Here is a 17,028-nt window from a genome sequence, read left to right as displayed (position 1 = left end):
TCTTGTCAGTCTGTAGCTCTTGTCAGTCTGTAGCTCTTGTCAGTCTGTAGCTCTTGTCAGTGTGTAGCTCTTGTCAGTCTGTAGCTCTTGTCAGTCTGTAGCTCTTGTCAGTCTGTAGCTCTTGTCAGTCTGTAGCTCTTGTCAGTTTGTAGCTCTTGTCAGTCTGTAGCTCTTGTCAGTCTGTAGCTCTTGTCAGTCTGTAGCTCTTGTCAGTCTGTAGCTCTTGTCGCCAATTTAGTCATGTGAATATTGTCTTATCGATTTTATACTTTAGATGATGATTTATGTTGTACAATTTTGTTTGTACCTTTAAATTAATATTATGCTTACTAAGTTTTATCAATCTATAAGTGTTCTACTTTGTTTGTTTGTTCTACTTTGATTTTTGAGCTTCGCTTTAATGGATGTTGTCATCTTTGTATGATAAAACTTAATCTAAAACAAAAGAAACAAATAGAGGAAATAAAACTGAACACAATGCACATTCTGAATGCGTTTTTTACTCGTTAATTGTGACTAACATTGTTTTAATGTTTCCTTTATTTAGATTTATCTTATGCATGCCATACAAATTTATTTCACAAATGTATTTAACTAAGAAATGCAGGATGGTAGGGGATATTGCACTGTAAATTACACTGGTACCCAAAGTTTTATATGCTCCTGCACGTTATCTTTTTCGTTAGCTCAAAAACTTTTAGGTACTTTTATTTAAATTTGTTTGGTTAATTCCAAATCAGATAAATAGGGTAATTACATCCAACAAACATAAAGTAATTAAATCAGCATACGTACTTTCTATATAAAAATGCTTCGCATTCTAAATCATATTTATTTGTTACAGGAATAATCATCTAAAGATTAAAATAGACAAAACCGTAGCGTGCGTACATACCCTTAAAAAAAACTTCGCGTTAAAAAAAGTAATTTGATTTCAAATTTAAATATATCTCTCTTTTAAAAAAAAACTGTTTTGCATTTTCTGTAGGAAAAAATAAGAAAAATAAGTAAAATTAGATTAAAATTGTGTATAAGAAAAAGTAGAAGTAAGCCTAGCAAATCTAAAATATTTCTAACAAATCCTTTCTTTTTGAATACAAAGCTTTTCTATAATTAGTGTTGGCCTATCCATAACGGTAAGCTATTTTCGTTGATTTAAACTTTCAAACTTTGCATGATAATTCCTGTAGTAGTTAGGTACTCTATAATCGCTACCAGAAAGTCAATACTACAAGTGTTATCGGTAGTTTTTTTTATGGATGTTGACATAATTGTTTCAATTACAATATGAACTAGGGAGAAAATCCTTGTGCTTGTCTGTACCAAAAGATCTATCTTTTATTTAGAAGTTGTCTATAGGGGTCTCTAGATTGCGCAGCCGTTAGACATGCATACCAATAATAAAACTATTGCGTTACCAACCACCAGACTAAATGAGTTAAAACTTGAAGCTCTACTTTTTATGGAAATATTTATACATACGACCTGACTAGAGATGCTTTGCTTGTAATATTATGCTTTGTTGTCCTAGGAATCAGCATTCCAAAAATCAGATGTATAGGACAATTATATCCCATAAAACTTTTGTCAAAAAGTTAAGAATCAACATGTTTTAAATGGACGCACGTACATTCTGGTAACTATAATGGAGTCGTACCTAACTTCTATTAATTATAGAAACGCTATGCTTTTAAAAATAAAATAAAAGGAAATTTATCTAATCTAAAATTTATTCTTATTAAACTATAAGTTTTACATTTTATCAAGAAATAATTAGGGTACATTAATTATAAAAACTTAACAAAATAACAATTATTATATTAATAAAAACAATCAATTCAATAAAAATTTATCTTATGATTTTAAAATAAAAATCGTTGTTCATAACTAACAATAGAAAAAATGATAACAATAAAAAATGGAAGATAGAGTAAAACAGGACAGGGACAATAGACGATAAATAATAAATTCCCGACCCCGTCTTTCAACTATTACACTTCTTTAAGTGAGTTAAAATTATTTGAGTAGGATCTCCAGAAATTAGTCATGATTTAAGCTTTTCACCCCCCCCCCCCCCCACCAATTTAGAGTTTGGAGAAGAATCAGAAAAAGTTTAATTTTAACGTCATTGTATTATCCCACCCTAGTAAAATATTAAAAATGGAAGCCTATAATATAAAAATTAAATACCTTTTAGAAATTTGAGCTTTATAGGTTTCTTTAAAAAAATTATTTACATTACAATTTTAAATTTTACAAAAGGCTGTTTTTTTTTTAAAGCATACATTTATTATACATAATTATGGCATATTTTATTTACATAAAAACTTGCTTACAAACTACGCATTACAAAACTATAAATCTAATTCTATCACATTTTAATTAGCATTTTTTACTATATCTATATGATATGATTTTATCTTATCTATAAAAATACTGCAAGCATTATTGTTTTTTCTTCTTTTTTTCTTCCTTTAAAAATGTAAAAATTAATATCATATCTTAACAGTGACGTGCACAGGGTTTCGCCAAGGGATGAAAAAGGGGAATTTCAAGGGGGGAGTTGACATCCTTACACCCCCTTTTGCACGCTTATGTATCCGTATGTGTTACTTTTTTGCATACTAGAGTATTTGAGCATCTTTTTGGAATTTTGTGTTAAAAATCTCGTCGTACATTCGACCGTACATTTTGTGCCGCCTGCACTAACTGCTGTTGTTGATGTTGTGGCCACTGCAGCAGTTGATTCTGTGGCCTGTAGCCGCCATACTTGTGTGGCTGTGCTGCTTGCTGTTGTTGGTAAGGTTGGTATACACTGCCGCCCAGAGCTGCGGCAGCACGCTGCTGTTGTTGGCCACCATATTGGTTGTTGGGCAGATGCACTCCAAATTGTTGTTGCAAAGCTAAAAATTTGAAATTATTTTAAATATCCAGTATTTTATGACTCCCCTAAACCAGTACTGTGAATTTTAAGTTCTCCAAAATTGATTAAAATTGCTAAATATCAATCCTTAGCCTTATTGAACCTTAAGGGGTCTTAAGGTATAAGATAAAGAACGATAAAATGATATACATAACCAATGATTTTAAAAAGTTGTCCCATCAGGAGAAAAATAATACCAAAAGTTTTAAGCCAACGAATGGGTAAGCATGTTCATAAAACTGCTGGTAGTTTCCAGTCCTATGTCCCCTTCCTTCCTGGCACTTTACTAACCTGGATGTACTTGTGGGTGTACTTGGTAAGCAGCTGGATGATGTTGTTGTTGTGCTGCTTCATAGTGGCGGAGGGGAATATGGTGCACAGGATCTATATCATTGTGATGACGGGGAGCCTGCAGAGAATCTACCTCTCTTTCTTCCTAAATAATTTAATAAGGTGTTTTAACATAAAGTGTCTGTTGAGCACTGATAACTGACCCCCACCCCTAACTTACTAATTTTTGGAAAAAAATAAGATAAGGGTGCAAGTTTTTTTTTGTTGCATATATGCCTAACCACTGTTGGGGCCTCTATGTAGATGCCTTGACCTTACCCTGCAGACCTAGCCGGCAAGGGCGTCCAAGCTTTTTGATTTTTTTTTTTTTGGGGGGGGGGTTATTTTTATATCATAGAGGCAAGGACGTCCAAGCTTTTTTTTATTGGGGGGGGGGGGGTGGAGGGAAAATCACCCCTAGACCCCCCCCCCTTGGACTTCCTTGCTAGCCGGTACCCAATATAACATAGCCTAACCCTTATTTATTTTACTTTGAAATTAATAAAGAATTAGGCAAGGGTTGTTGTTGAGTGTTTGTTTAAGGACATGTAAAATTATGTTATATTAAGTAAGGGTCAGCATCGCAGTGTTATGGCCCCCGCAGGGGTTAGGCACGGTGAGAAAACTACCTACATCATTATTTTTAATTAATGGCATTTTGATGGAAAGCACCAAAAACTCAAATCCTCAAAGTGCAACTATTTTTAATTATTATACCTGAATTTCATTATAATCTGCGGCGCCAACAGCTGACTCATCCAACAACTGATTTTCCCCACCATCAGCTGAAAAATCGGCGTTGTCAGCTGTCAATTCGTGGCCGCCATCTTGGAATTGATCAGCTGATTGTGGAATCTCTTGTACGGGGTGGAAATGATCGTCGTGAATGACGTACCTCTGTCCGTAGGGCTGTTGGGGCTTAATTGGGTCAATCTAAATCAGATAATTTAAGTTTTATAAATAAAGGTTCTAAATGTTTTAATTGGTAGAGATATTTGGACATTTTTTTCATCATGTTACGTAAGTAAAAAAGTATGTTTGATAATAGAAGCTTTTCCCATTCTAATGAGCCGTAAATTTGATCATAATGCTGGCAGCTTCATATCAAGGATAAAAAAGCTGCATAAAATGACACCTGTCAAAAATAAGTCATCAATGACCACTTTATAAATACATTGAAGTCGACTAATTTATCATGTTGACTAAGGTTTGACAGTGTAAACTAACTAAAGCATTTAAATGTTTTGATTTCCTAAGTTTGATATTAGTTTTGTTATATAAGCTTCAATATGTCAAAAGTTTATAACAGGGTTCGGCAGCCACCAATTATTATGGCGGAATTAAAAGGACGCACTGTCAGCGGATTCGTAAGGCGGCTGCAGCAGTTAATATTGACCTAATAGCAATTTTTCAAATCTACATATGCATGTATTATTAAAAATTCTGCGGCTACCAAACCGGCTGCTAAAAAAGTTTAGTCAAAACATGGATGAATACGTTTCCATGAGTAGAAAAGCTTATGAAAAAATGTATTTTCAACCATCCTTTTTAACGTTACATAATGACATAATCTAGCTAGAGCGAAGCTATTAAGCAAAACAGCATTCATAAGTAACGAAGCACAAAAGGTTATGGATGGATACATAAGGGCACAGTGGTTTAAAAGCAGATTTTCAGTTATCATAAATCAAGAATAAAATAAAAAACAATTATCTCATCTTTCAACAGTTTTACTTTTGTATCATGACTAACATACCGACGGACCAAGTCAATTATAAGCTTAACAATAATTTTAGCCTTCGAGCTTGAATAGCATCTGAGAAAATCAATTTTTTCCCGTTGCGTTGCGGACTGAGGTACAGACAAAGTGAATAATTGAATAGCTTCACTACAAATAAGGAAATCTTCATATCTCCATTGTTGGATAATATAACCAAAGCTCAGGCATCTTAAGGGATAAGACAATGGACCAGTTGGTATCAAATAATATTTAACAAAATTACTTCTTCACTAGAATAACATTATTGGTTGAAAAGTTTGTACACTACTAGTTTGAAACCAATAAAAGTAAACTTTAATTACCAATTTAATATATAATCCAATGACCTCTCCCTCTCTGGCAAGACTAGACATTGTCTAACTGTCCATCTAGTCGTTGTGACCATAAAAGTGGATTTATTATGACTTGGATCTTAAACCAGATTATCACGTACTCTAATAAAGGTAAAACTTGTAACGATTCCCCCCATTACCCCATCCCCACCTAATGGATTAACGAACTGACCAATAAGAGACGTCCATTTTAGAAACCCGAATTGACTACAATTTTTTTCCCTGTCATAATATCCATATATATTCTACATCCATTGATATGAAATATATGTAATGTGTCAATTTAGAGTCCAATATGCCAATCTTAACTTTTAGGAAGGAAGTGACATTGGACTGGAAATTATACTGGTGTTCAAACTTTTGTGAACATTATCTCTCACTAGTTTGCTTAAACACGTTGTTAACTTTTATAAATCTTAATTGGGCTGTACAAATCTTTAGTTTTAAACTACACGAGGAATCATCAACATCATACCAAGTATAAAATCGATGGGACTTTTCTAACATGACTAAATTAACGAAGTTACGGAAGAACGTTCGGAATTTATAGAAAAGCTTCGCTCTTACAGAAAGAAAAGCAGCTACTGAGTGTTAAAATATTCTAGCTTATTTGCATTACAATACTATGTGTCAAAGCATTGTCTACTTCAAAATATCAAAGGGATCTTAAGGGATAAGACAATGGACGATAAATTGATGTTCATGCCCAATGATGATCAAAAAATTACCCCTTCTGTAGATTAAAACGTTTGGACACTAAACTTAAGAAAGCAATCAATAAAAATTTCATACACGTACCAATAGCCAACGAATAAGAGTAGGTTAGATAAAACAGTCAAAAGTTCCTCCCTGAAATTTTATAATAAACAAGGATGAATACTCACATATAATTTTCGGAAAGTACATACTTTTCAGAAGCCAATCTTTATGAGGAAGGTATTTTTAGAAAGGGGAAAATGTGTAGAAAACACCCATGTAAATTAGAAAATCCGCAGAAATCATTTTTAAAAGTTATTGGCAAACATTTGCAATGTTAATTTGCAAAATTAATTTTATGCCCTAAATGACATATTCTGAAATAAATCTTTTATGAAAGTTTATTATCTTTGAGTTTAGGACATGCTTAAGACGTAAAAAATATTTTCAGTGTTACTTTTTTCGCCCTACATGTGAAAAAAGGCATTTCTCACATTTTATTATAGAAAATTGCATATAAACAAAATAATTATTTTTTTCTACAGTCAACACAAAAATTGGCATAAAATCTTTCATTTTAAATGTAAAAGTCAGATAAAGAATCCTTTTTAGAGCAAATATAGTGCAAAAAGTAACCAAGACGTTTTAGCAAAGTATGAATATCTAATGAAATAGATACTTTTAAATTTTGATATACATATCAGATAAAAATATATAAAAAAAGAGATCAAAAACTATAAAACACGGTATATATTTTTTTCACTCTGTCACTGAATAAAGAGCACTTTTAGGTTTGATTTTAACCAATGCAGCACTTAAACACTCATTTTTCAAGGTAAATAAACAAAAAAATGCAATTATACAATTAAGTCAGTTTAATAAAACAGTAAGCCTTTTTGTAGCAATTTTTTTTTGTTGAAATTATTCTTTATTTCTATAATAAATTGTATTAAAATCTAATGATTTGAAAATTCGTAATTAAGAACTTCATTTTTACACTGTTTTAACATATAAATTACAAAGAAAAAGATTAAATCCTTTAAGTTTGAATAATACTTTATATATTTACATAATAAAAACATTAAAATTGTTAAAGATTAAAAAAAAAGATAAAAATAAGTAATTTTTAAAATCATTTTGTGTCGTCTTCATAAACTATTTCCACTTTTATATTTTAGTCTGGTAGAATTCATAATTATAAATAACCTTTCTTGAGCATATACAGGGTGGGGCAAATAAGACCGGACAAATTCTAACTTCTAAACAAATGAACATAAAATCGTCAATTTTGAAGATTTTATTGAATTTTAAAAACTGGCAAGCAAAATAGGTATGTGGCTATTAGATTATTCAATAAAATCGCCGCCAGCCTTAATCACTGCCTCTACCCACCTCCTCAACCGCTGGCAGGTCCAGGTCAACATGTACCTGTCTAAGCTGGCGTTGTTCTCCTTGATAGTGGCAATGAGGGAGGTCTTTGTGGTATGGGCACGTCTATTGGTGCATGCTTCAAAGTAGCCCCAGGCCCAAAGGTCCATTGAATTAAGATCGGGCTGCTGGGAGGCTTCATGTCCTTAGGAACGTGAGTAACCGCAGGATCCAAATTCGCTTAACTTTCAAGCTACCCTTATACACAAATGCTCTTATTTGGACCACAGTTGTGCTAGAACGACGTTCTTTACCTTTTTGGAAATGGCATGAAGTTTCAGCTAGGGTTGTAAGCGCAACCCATAGTCTAAAATGAGTTTTAAAGTTCAATATGGGTCCCTAGAGTCAAGAACCGAGAAATTTTCACGGTTTTTGACGTTCTTTACATTTCAAAATCTGCCCCGTTTCACTTTGCTGGAGTACCACGGCCAAGCCATTTCAGATAAAGAGCTCTAGTCTTTTCTAGTGTCTTACTTATGTATCTAACAGTATCCCCAGCAAGTTGCATAACTCTACCTCACCTACAGATGGGCTGAGGTCAGATTTAGTGGGCCCTAGTTGAGAATCCATATTAAACCACCGGCGCATTTGGAATCTGCCTTGTTAAACATATGCGCGAACAGCTCATTGTACACGTCCATCTTCGTCCAAAGATTTTTTTGTGCTAAAAGGTCATTACCTAAGCTTTTTATAGTGTGGTCAAACGTTCTGATTGGTCAAGTAGTTTTGGCGCTATGGCCGTTTAAAGTTTGTCCGGTCTTATTTGCCCCACCCTGTATATGTTTTATTGAAATTAATTATAAGAATGTAAAACATTTTTTGATTGATTTAATATTAACAATTCACCTAACATTTTGTTATTTTACTTTTTTTTAAAACTCTTTTATTCTTATTAATAATTCTATTTAACACAAAAAGCTCATAGGGAGTTGATAACCTTTATTTCTTGCTTTGTATTCTAATCAGGTATTTTATTTGACTAATTTTTTTAAAACTATACAGCATGCATGTTTGTGACAATAATGAAGACATTACGGGTTTTTATGTACAAAAAGTTGTTTTAAAGCAAGAAAAAAATATAATCTTTCTAGTTACTAATATACAATTTCGTAGTTTTATATATGTCTGTATTTTGGTTTCTAAAGAAAGTACTATACCAACAAACATGCATGCCTGAAAATTAGTTTCAATATTCGTATTAAACAGGAAAAAGAAACTAAGTCGTCGTTATAATTATTGTTTGTCATTTTTGGTGTAAGGTTTTTTTTTAATGAAACTTTTTTGGATCTCGTGAATTCGATTTCTGCGGATTTTCTGGTTGCCAGAAATGAAATCTACGCATCTTTTTTAGCTAGATGGCATTTGTCTGGTTAAGATTGGATAAAAAATTCTTTGGTTGGTTAAATTTAATAAGTGTGTACTAAGAGATATAAGTTTTCCGGAATTGTAATGTAGGGAGTAGATTTGAAATCTGCATCAAATTTTAAGGATTTTTTTTTATAAAATTCGTTTTTTGTAAAATTCTTTATCGAAAAGCGGAAATACAAATTAAGTTAATTAATTTTGGCATCTGTGATTGGTGGATTTAAAAAATCTGCGCTCTGATTGGATGTCGTCCATCATTCAACCAACTAGAGCGCAGGTAGTTTAAAATCCACCTATCCTATTGGTCAAAATTAATTAACTTAAAATGTATTTTCGCTTTTAGATAAAGAATTTTACAAAAAACGAATTTTATAAAAAAATCCTTAAAATTTGATGCAGATTTCAAATCTACTCCCTACATTAAAATTCCGGAAAACTTATATCTCTTAATGAATACGTACAAATGAGGCAAAATTTAAAAAATCAAAAACAAATAATAAAAATATAGAAAAACTTTGTGATTCCCAATGAGCAAAAGGGATAAGATTGGATAATGAATTGATATACATTCCCAATTATGATAAACAAAATTACCCTATTAAGAATATTGGTTGAAACATTTGGACACTTCTGTTTTGGAATTCATTCAAAATTCTTTCAACCGTACCTAAAGTTTTGAGGAATAAGGTTAAACAACTTTGGGTGCCAGTGTAATTTACAGTCTAAAGTCCCCTCTTCTTCTAATGATTCCTAAAATTTCTAAGAACTTTCTAAGAACTTTATATCTATTGCCCAAAGGTCAGGGCCGATTAATTAAAATTGCTTACGTCGTCAGCTTCTTAAAAGCAATGATTTTTATTAGCTTTTCAGAACCAGTATCAAGTGGAAATAAACTAGATTAGGATTAGATCCTTAAACAGTAAATTGGACCATTAAGAACAAAGTAGCTGTGTTTAGTGCCCTAGAAAATGGGGATAGATGTCACAGCTTTTGGCCTACCTATTTTTTTGACGTCTGGTAGAGGAAAAGAGAAAGAAACCTCCTAGACAATAGATGGGGTAAAGGGTAATTTCCTGACGTGAATAGAATAGGTAGGCCAAAAGCAGTGACATTTATCCAAATTTTGCTAGGGCACTATAGACAGCTACAGAACAAAGATAACTATTTTTCCACTTCATCAATATATAACAAGTAAGCTATAAATAGTTGAATTTAACTAGGTTAATTAAAGCTAGCTTTAGGAAATTATATTATCCAAAAATCTTCTTTTTTCAAGTTGAACCTAATATTGTGTCTGACAGCATATCTAAACTACTTTCTACACTTTTTGTCAGCTATCTTAAGGGATAAGACAATGGAGTATAATTAATCTAGAGTAAAACATCTATTCTAGACTACTTTCTAAACTTTTGTCAGCTATCTTAAGGGATAAGATAATGGAGTAGAATTAATCTAGAGTAATACATCAATTCTAGACTACTTTATATACTTTTGTCAGCTATCTTAAGGGATAAGATAATGGAGTAAAATTAATCTAGAGTATTACATCCATTCTAGATTACAATCTATACTTTGCCAATGGACGAAAAATAATATATACATCCCGAATGCTGATAAACAAAATTATCTTTTCTGTTGATTAGGTTTATTGGTTGTAAAGGTTGGACACTACTGGATTTAATTAAAGTACTCTAAGTACCTAAACGGAATAAACTTTGGGTACCAGTATAATTTACATTTCCCACCCTCCCTGACTTTTTATCCTTGTAAGTGTACTTTCAATACAAAAATTCCATTTATTTCCTTATTTGTAGCAAAGCTACTTTATATCTTGGTACTATCCGTACGTCCGTCTGACCGACCCAAGGGTCCAAAATTAAAGCAGCTATATCATACTTTCATTGAATACATTTCAATGACTCTCTATTGTATTGGAACATAGGGAAAGCCATAATCAAAAAGATAAATATTTTAATCTGAATTACACTCAACTGTTCTTTTTCATATTGACAATTATTTACTTGTTTGTTGCTGCGCCACTTATGGACACAATTGTCTATGTTAGTTACTAGCTGTGTGTTTCTAATATAATAATTAGTAATATAATCCTGCATAATTAATATAATTAAGTTAATTGTATAGAGCTTAACAAATTAACATACTCTAATTATATTATATGTGTGTGTATTACTGGGGTATTCAGAGATTGGGCAATGAAAGATAAATTACCCCCCCCCAAAAAAAAAAAAAAAAATAAATATTTATTTGACAATTATGCCTATAGATTCATCAATTATTTATGGAGAAAAAGGGACTGCAATTAATAACTAGGGCATGTCTGTTGGCTACGATTATTGAGTTACAAGCGACTGATAAACGTAAATGTACGTTGCATAGTTGAATTTAACTAAAATAATCCGCAATACAGGCTTATTTTATATAGTTTGTTGACTTTCTGGCCGTTTTAGCTTTGAATTTACTTAAATATTTGAATTGCAAACAGCTAGATATGGTTGTGGTTTCCAAGCCCTGCTTTTCAGGACAGCTTGCTTAAAAAAACGGCGCTTTCACACAAAGAACCTTGTTGAGCACTGATAACACCCCATAATTTTTAAAAGAAATAAAAATAACGGTAGGGGTGGGGGAGTTGTTTGTTTATTTCTTTAGGTCAGGTTAGGTTGGATATTAAAAAAGTTAGTCCTGCTGAGTAAGGACACCGCATGGTTAAAATCTTCCACAGAATTCAGCATAGCAAAAACAATCACTCTGTTATATTTAATTAATTAAATGAAGAGGGGGTGGGGGGGGGGGGGGGTTATGAAAGCCCCAACGAACCTACCTTGTTTACATAGGGCTGGAGAAATCTAGATCTTGCTCCCAGCGTATCTAAACCACCGTTTTCAATGTTTCTCGCGCCACGGAAGGCAGTGTCGTTATCGCCGAAGCCGTTATCGGCGAGTGGCAGCTGTGCAGCTGGGACTGGGAAAACGTCATTATCCACCTGATAAAATATTATTTTATGCTTTGTTTACTAACAATTCTATCCTACAACAAGTCTGTATGTTTGTCTATCATTCTGTTACAACAGAAAGTTTCATTTACTTTGTTTATTGCAATCATGGATTGAAGAATAAGACAATGGACGATTCTAAATACAATATACTCTCAAAATACTAATGATTTTGTTGAAGCTAGTAAAGTGGCTGACTCAGATTATTACGTCAAAAAAAATTAACCAATAAGAGGCCAGTATACACTGTAATTGACCAATGGTAAAGTTTATAGTGGCCTCTCATTGGTTAATTTTTTTGGCGTCATAATCTGAGTCAGCCACTTTTACTAGCTTCATTTTGTTAAAAATTTGTTTGTTTTCAAATATAAAATAGATAGATCCTTTTTGTAAAAAAGATGTTAAAAACGTAATATTTGTTGTAAACAATGTTTTTTATTATTAAATAAAGTAAGAAAATATTTTACACTTTCATGAATAACCTTTCTCAAATATTAATATTCATTGTTTATCAAAAAAATTATTCTACGAGAATCTTTATAGATATTTTTTGCAGAAATCTCATGTTAATTTACACGTTGTCTGTCCGTCTGCCTGTAGCTCAAGATATACGTTGAAGATTTTTATATGTCCAAGGAACTTTGGGAAAAGGATACCTCTCAAGATATATCACCCCTGGAAAAATACCCCCACCCAAAAAAAACAACTAAAGTTAAAGTGGAGGTTCAACATACTGCGCCCTCCCTCCATCAAAGTAAAGTGGCATTTAAAAATTTCTGAATGCACAGACAAATACAGCTAATTGCTCTTACCTTTGGTATTGAAGAGGGTGTAGGTTTAGACAAGCCAGCCAGGGGTGGAGCTGGGACCAATGGGGCAACTTTAGAGGCTGGGGGTGGAGCCTTCGAGGCAACGCCTACTGGTTCGGCACCCTAAATGATTTATAAAACGCATTTTAAAAACCGAGGAAGGATTATCTGTTATTTCTTATTTCAGACTGTTTAACTTTTGTCGAAATCTGTAATTCTGTCTTACTTTCTATCTAATTTCTTTTACGTCTGTCTAAATCAATTTATCTGTATGTCTGTTAATCTATGCATTATCTATCTATCTCAGTATCTGCAATCTTCGTGGAAAAGAAAAGCTGCTACTTTTTAGGAATGCCTAATATGACTGTCTGTCTATCTATTTCTCTATGTATCTATCTACTTGTATACCTGTAATTCTTGCGGTATAGGAGAGCTGCTACTGCTGATGAATGTCTAGAATTGCTCCTGTCTATCTATCTATCTATTTATCTATGTAGCTATCTATTTCTCTATGTATCTATCTACTTGTATACCTGTAATTCTTGCGGTATAGGAGAGCTGCTACTGCTGATGAATGTCTAGAATTGCTCCTGTCTATCTATCTATCTATCTATTTATCTATGTATCTATCTATCTATGTACCTGTAATTCTTGTGGTATAGGAGAGCTGCTACTGCTGATGAATGTCTAGAATTGCTCCTGTCTATCTATCTATCTATCTATTTATCTATGTATCTATCTATCTATGTACCTGTAATTCTTGTGGTATAGGAGAACTGCTACTGCTGATGAATGCCTAGTATTGCTCCTGTCTGTCTGTCTATCTATCTATGTATGTACACCTGTAATTCTTTAGGTTTAGGAAAGCTGCTACTGCTGATGAATGCCTAGTATTGCTCCTATCTATCTATCAATGTACCTGTAATTCTTGTGGTAATAAGAGAACTGCTACTGCTAATAAATGCCTATTAATACTCCTAACTGTCTGTCTATTTTATCTTTCTATGTACCTGTAATTCTTGTGGTAGAGGAGAGCTGCTGCTACTGATGAATGCCTGTGCTGGTTTCTGCATCACCTTGGGTTCATCCATTACAGGTGCCGGCGAACTGCTTCCATCTAAAATAAAATATCCACACCTAGTTATTTCATCAAATGTTTATTGGAAGGGATCTTAAGGGATTATACAACTACACTGTTAAAAATAAAAAAATTTAGCATCAGATAATACTATATATTCATTTCATTACTGTATAGCATCATCCCATACGCTCTAGCAAAAAAACCTCATTACGATATAAGGAAGATTCCAATGCTGTATTTTAGTGTTCTATGGAGTAATATATATTACTAAATAAAGAATGTGCATTTTACAGTATTTTCTAATACTCTCTATGGAATAAAATTCAATACTCTAGAAGGAAGTTTTTAATACTCTGGTTCGTAAGTTTTGTTACTCTGTGGGATAAGAATTGATACTAAAAACGTAATATATCTGTATAGTAATAGTTATTACGGTATATAGTACTACATGGTGTTATATATTCATTTTGTTAATACAGCACACTTACGGGTCCAGGTCTAATACAACCCCAGCGTATCAATTGATACTAAATGAAAAAATAATTTTTTACAGTGTACCGTTAAATTTACATACTGCCACATTAATAAACAAAATTAAATGTTCTATAGATTTAATCATTGATTGAAAAGTTAGGACAATACTATTACTAGTACCCATAAATCATAATAAAGATTATTACATTTTTCTTTGATTAGTTAATAAACAGTTCGCTAAAAGTTTGAACCAGAAGTTTTAGATATATGTTACAAAAGACACAACTATCCATTACCTAACTGTGAAAAATGGCGTTTTAGCCGAGATGGGTTTTTAATAAATGCCGCGTTTTTTCGACAATTTTTTAGACATTGATTGATTGAACGAAGACGATGGGAGAGTATACAACTTAAGAATTCAAAATTTTAAAATTATTATTTTAGCCATTTGTATAATGTCTAATACAACTTAAATCCATTTTCGCTGCATATTTATTAAGGCATCTTTTTAGATCTGTATTAGACATTATACAAATGGCCAAAATAATAATTTTAAAATTTTGAATCCTTAAGTTGTGTACTCTGTTTTAAACCTTATTTCATCTTGAAGATCAATGCCCCGTACGATTTTAAGAGAGTATACAAATTAAGAAATCAAAATTTTAAAGTTATTATTTTAGCCATTTGTATAATATCTAATACAGCTATAAAAAGATGCATTAATAAATATGCAGCGAAAATGGATTTAAGTTGTATTAGACATTATACAAATGGCTAAAATAATAATTTTAAAATTTTGAATTCTTAAGTTGTATACTCTCCCATCGTCTTCGTTCAATCAATCAATGTCTAAAAAATTGTCGAAAAAACGCGGCATTTATTAAAAACCCATCTCCGCTATTTACTGATACAAAAGAAAAGCAACTAAAACAAATATTTATGTAATCTAAATAAGTAAACATAAAAGATTGCAGAGTAAAATTGGTTTAGTTTAGGTAAAAACATTCCAGATTCAGGGTCACACAGATAAGCCAATGAGAACAAAAATCATGTGATTCCCCTCAAAATAACTTGTTAAGCACAGAAACCGTTTGCCTTATTTTAAAACTAAATTGAAAATACGGAAGAGGATAGCTTTTTGTTTTCCTCAAAGGTACTGGGGAAAAAATGGGGGAATGTGAGGGGTTCCAATGCTCGACAGGCACTTTGAAGTAACATTTCAAATAAATCATTTCATCTGTTAGTCCCTAATGAGAGAAACGTTAGTCTGTCGGTCATAAAACACTTCTGGCTTACTTCAATGACTTAAAAGCCAGTTGAACTTTACCTATATTGCTGATAATAATTGCATATATTGACCTATTTTCTAAACATTTATTATGCAACCTTATTGTTAACAGAATATTGATACATAACCTGTGTTAAAAGAAAGAGATATTGTTTGCAAAATGCAAAATAACTATTCCGAACCAGTTCTCAGCCATACTGAAAAATTATGTCTAGCCTCGTATTATATCCAGTAATCTTCGAATATAAAACTGTACAATCATAAGATTAAAACCATTTTTATATCCACAAAAAGCTGTTTATGCGAGAAACAACTATTATAGATAAATATAATAAAAATGAAAACTTCAAGTTTGGTCTATCTATGAACCTTATAACTAAAGGCTAAACAGGTACACTATACTCAACTACACTGCACTGTAAGCAATTTAATATCCTAACTAAAATATATATTTTATCTAAAGCAGAAGTATGAAAATATATAAAGTATGAATATCTATTTAATGAAAGAGGCATATTACGGACTAATGTGTCTAATTAATCAAATTCTGTACACTGCACTGTATAAAATTTTTTTCCAGTATAGCTTCGAAACCTAATAATATTCGCAGGATTAGAACTGGTTCTCAGTCATACTGAAAAATCATGTATAGCATTGTATTACAGACAATATTCCACGAATATTAAAATAAAAACCATGAAATTAATATCAGTTTTGTTAGCCCGGGCCTTCAGCATCTCAGGGCTAACAAAGAGGGTTTTAGTTTTTCTTTAAAATATACGCGGAAAGCTGTCCAAAATACGATGCGATAATAGTTATTTCTTTCATCGTATTATAAACCGCTTTCCGCGGATATAGAATGTACAATTATAAGATTAAAACTAGTTTCTTTAGCCCTAAGGCACGAGCTAAAAAAACTGGTTTTAATCTAATGATTGTACATTTCTATATTCGTAGAAAGCTGGATATAATACGATGCTAGACATGGTTTTTCGTATGGATGAGAACCGGTTCCTATCCACAGGATTCGAATGAATACGAGAAAAAACTATTCTGTCCTTGCAATATTATTCCTTCATTATATAAATGTAATTAGGGATCTTAAGGGATAAGACAATGACGGATATATTTGTGTACATTCCTAATGAAACATTAAATTATTGGTTGAGATGTTTGGACACTACAAATGTTCAATCCATCAATTCCATATTTCGAAATTTAGGCCAGAGAATTGAAACAATATGTTATGCCAAAAATAGCCGCGATTTCTGTATTGTTCATAAGCCAGTCCAATTAAAACCTAAATAACCCCACAAATATAGAGTCTTTCTAAATAAAAAAAAAAATAAAACTTTAGAATTGTTTACTTTAAAGCTATAATTCTGCTTATCACCCTGTCCCACTGTGGATTAGAATTGCTATTTTTATGTGGGACTTCGATCATTTACATTTTTGTTCCTTTTAAATATAAATTCAATGTAACAAACTTAAAATGGAAAATTGTGTGAAGCA

The 17,028-nt window shown here is 32.2% G+C and overlaps 1 protein-coding gene across 1 annotated transcript in view; it reads right to left on the bottom strand.

Moving 5' to 3' along the window:
• Window positions 1–1,712: 1,712 nt before the first annotated feature.
• LOC145329461 (uncharacterized) overlaps window positions 1,713–17,028 on the bottom strand; it is a 39,640-nt gene continuing 24,324 nt past the window's right edge. Inside the window, exons 10-15 of the mRNA XM_080173618.1 lie at window positions 13,684–13,790; window positions 12,677–12,796; window positions 11,694–11,855; window positions 3,971–4,186; window positions 3,215–3,359; window positions 1,713–2,903 (exon numbers count right to left, since the gene is read on the bottom strand). Coding sequence (XP_080029744.1) covers window positions 2,659–2,903; window positions 3,215–3,359; window positions 3,971–4,186; window positions 11,694–11,855; window positions 12,677–12,796; window positions 13,684–13,790 — 995 coding nt within the window. The 3' untranslated portion in view covers window positions 1,713–2,658. The remainder of the gene's footprint in view (window positions 2,904–3,214; window positions 3,360–3,970; window positions 4,187–11,693; window positions 11,856–12,676; window positions 12,797–13,683; window positions 13,791–17,028) is intronic.

The sequence above is a fragment of the Acartia tonsa genome, chromosome 10 (genome assembly GCF_053477335.1).
Source record: "Acartia tonsa isolate MP-2025a chromosome 10, ASM5347733v1, whole genome shotgun sequence".
Lineage (NCBI taxonomy): Eukaryota > Metazoa > Arthropoda > Copepoda > Calanoida > Acartiidae > Acartia > Acartia tonsa.
The sequence above is the reverse complement of the archived record's forward strand: the minus strand, read 5'-3'. Positions and strand labels throughout refer to the sequence as shown.